This window comes from Lepisosteus oculatus, unplaced genomic scaffold (genome assembly GCF_040954835.1).
Source record: "Lepisosteus oculatus isolate fLepOcu1 unplaced genomic scaffold, fLepOcu1.hap2 HAP2_SCAFFOLD_42, whole genome shotgun sequence".
In the NCBI taxonomy this organism is placed as follows: Eukaryota; Metazoa; Chordata; class Actinopteri; order Semionotiformes; family Lepisosteidae; genus Lepisosteus; species Lepisosteus oculatus.
Window position 1 is genome coordinate 1,014,845 of NW_027167956.1, and position 2,877 is coordinate 1,017,721.

Sequence of the window (2,877 nt, forward strand, 5' to 3'; positions counted from 1 at the left end):
ACATTTCCAGGTTTCAGTTAAACATTTTTAAAAAAGCTCATGACTTTAAGCATTCTGAACATTGAGAATGTTATTTGGGAAACAAATGTTTATTATAATGTTTATGTTTAGGATCTGTCTCCTACTGAGTCAGCATGCAGCATTCAACACCATTAGGTTTAATATTAAAAAGTTGTGTATTTCCTGAATTGTTTTTTTTATTCTTTTCTATTAGACCATACTAGACTGTGCAGGATATCATTTATTTGCCATTTTTGCCTTTTCCAGATACCTGGGAAACAAAGCTCATATCTCATTTGCCAATGGAGCCCAGTCCTAAGCCTGGTGCTCTGTCCCCCTCCCCGAAGGACACAGACTCGAATCGACCCGCGCCCTTAAGGCGACAGGATCTGATCTCCACGTACTGCCCGCCTCCCAAGATACAGCTTCTGAAGGACACCTTCCAAGAGAAACTGATGCAGGAAAAGGAGAAAAAAATGATCGCCATATACAATCGACGGCAGGAGGCGGCTCTACAGAAGATGAGAAAATCTTTCCAATATGTCAAATACGCTGCGGAGAAGAAGACGGGGAACAGCTATCGCTTCCAAACCCAACAGGGCCCCGAGAAGAACATTGTGGGGTATGATCGGTCTTACCCCCTGAAGCCTATGGGTAACAGGAAAGTCTCCGGCCCTGGTGAGGTTCGGGCTGTGGACCGCCCGGAAGCACAGAGTGATTCCTTGTTTGCCCCCACCCCGCCTCAGGATGGTCATGAGAGGCCCTGCGAGAGGCCGGGCAGGAGGGGCTCAAGAGTACGTAAACCTAAGGACAGGACTGTCCTCCCCATGGTGGCGACCCCTCCAGGGCAATGCCCTTCTCATGCCAATGGGAAGGAGCACTTTCAGTTGCAAGAGGAGCTACGAAAAGTGGCCGAGGCAGAGGCCGCGCTGAAGGAGGAGCATTGCCGGAGGGAGGCCAGTCTGCAGGATGTGATGCGCCGGAAGGAGGCCATGATGAAGGACGAGATTCGCCAGAAGGAGGCCATGATGCAGGCGAAGCTCTTTACAGCTCAGGAGGAGCTGAGGATGGTTCAGAGAGAGATGGAAGACTCCAGAGAGGTGGCCGGAAGGGAAAATAGAGGACTCCTGACCCGAAGGAAGACACTCCAGGCGAGGCAGAGCGAGCTTCGCCCCATAGGACCGTGGGCCAACCACCGCTCTAAGGCCGTGCCTCTTCTGACCTGCAGAATGGAGAAGCAAAAAGCCTTCACTCCAAGGAAAGCCCTTCCTTTCAAAGGAGACAACCTTGATTATGGTTCTCCAATGGAAGACGGCGGATGCGCAGAATCGCACTTTCCCTCTGCGCTTTCCCATCAGGAGAGACGTCAAGTGAGCCCTTGCAGCCGTGGGCTAGAAGACGTCCCCTGTGGAAGGAGAAAGTACCTCAAGAAAGCAAGGCTCCCTGAAAGTGACGTGTCAGTGGCACAGGCCGCGCAGGCCCACTTCAGAAATAACACCGCATGTCTGGATGAACAAACTCTGTCAGTGGAAAACAGATATTTGTCCCCTACAAGTCTGATGTGCCCTATCGCTGAGCAATTTCCATATGAGAATAGCCAGAGTGGAAACCCTCAGCTGGTGCCCTGTGAACTGTGTCACAGGAAGTTTGCTGTAGAGAGGTTGGAGAAACACAGCAAGATCTGCAAGAAGCTTCAGAATTCAAAGAGGAAGGTTTTTGACTCTTTCAAGCACAGGGCCAAGGGAACAGAACTGGAGACATACATCCATAAGAAGAAGGTTAGACCGCCAATCGTGGTAAGGGCTATCCTTAAACTCTTTCCAAGCTTCCTTTGTTTTCTCCTAGAGTCAGACTCAGCTTATAAATCAATGTAAACAATAAATAAGTGTTTTATGAAGTACTCTTCTGAAAAACTGCCGCAAAGGCACATTTGCCAGACAGAATAAATGGGTCTTAGTGACTTCTGAATTCTGTTGTAAAAATCTACATGAGATATCAAGCAAATAGCACTCACGGGAAACAAAACCATAACTAAATTGTACTCTCTACCCAATGACATGAAAGGTAGGCCCAGAAAGCTACGTTATTACTGTATTGATATTTTCTTGCCTTGTGAATGGTTTGCGACCAGACTGTGTACGCAGTGCTAGTCTGGACTTTTTCTGGAAGCTGTTTCATTGGTTTCATTTCCTGTTCCCAGCTGAGAAAGAACAACTGGAGGCAGAAGCACGAGGATTTCATTCGGAGCATCAAATAGGCCAGGGAGTGCACCTTGCAGGTGATCACGCAAGGAGGGAAGGTTGTGAACCTGCCCCAGCCCCCCGCGAATCCAAACCCCGACTACGTGCCCTGCCCTCACTGCGGCCGGCGCTTTGCCCTCAGGCCGGCACAGAGGCACATCCCCAAGTGTCAGCACATCAGGAGCCGCCCCCCTCCTCCTCCTCACAGATGAAAACTGATGTGAAGAAGAGTAAAAGAGTCATGATCTTGGCTCACGACTCACGTCCTGCTTTTTCTTTTTAGAAATATATTTAGCACAGTTCATCCGTATGATGATAAAAAAAATGTTACCTTGTTTTAATAAAATGATTTTTTTTTGGTGGACTGGTGTTTGCGTAACTGTGGTTATTTCAGTTTTTTTCCCTTGCGAAAATGTGTGTTTCGCAGACAGACTCAGCTTCTTCCTATATTTCTCTTCCCTTTCAGTCAATTTACACTTTTCCGATATGTAATCAGATACTTCCACCACTTTCTCAAACACCCAATTAGCACACATGTTTGGTTTCTTTAAGATTTACTTTTGTCGTGTGTGAGGTAACAGCTCATTCAGTAGGGGGAAATAAATTTCAAGCTGTTCTTATCATTCATACACCTTGA

The 2,877-nt window shown here is 47.5% G+C and overlaps 1 protein-coding gene across 1 annotated transcript; it reads left to right on the top strand.

The window, feature by feature from the left end:
• Positions 1 to 247: 247 nt before the first annotated feature.
• Positions 248 to 2,559, top strand: LOC138229261 (zinc finger C2HC domain-containing protein 1C-like). The gene is made up of 2 exons (XM_069186412.1): positions 248 to 1,796; positions 2,201 to 2,559. Exons 1-2 carry the CDS (start codon positions 303 to 305, stop codon positions 2,255 to 2,257), a joined length of 1,551 nt encoding a protein of 516 aa, XP_069042513.1. The 5' UTR covers positions 248 to 302; the 3' UTR covers positions 2,258 to 2,559.
• The last annotated feature ends 318 nt before the right edge of the window (positions 2,560 to 2,877 follow it).

What these genes read in the sequence shown, in the direction of transcription:
- LOC138229261 (XM_069186412.1), top strand. Translation starts at nt 303, where the DNA reads ATGGAGCCCAGTCCTAAGCCTGGTGCTCTGTCCCCCTCCCCGAAGGAC. An exon ending in AGGTTAGACCGCCAATCGTG is followed by an intron (nt 1,797 to 2,200) that starts GTAAGGGCTATC and finishes TCCTGTTCCCAG; the next exon opens with CTGAGAAAGAACAACTGGAG.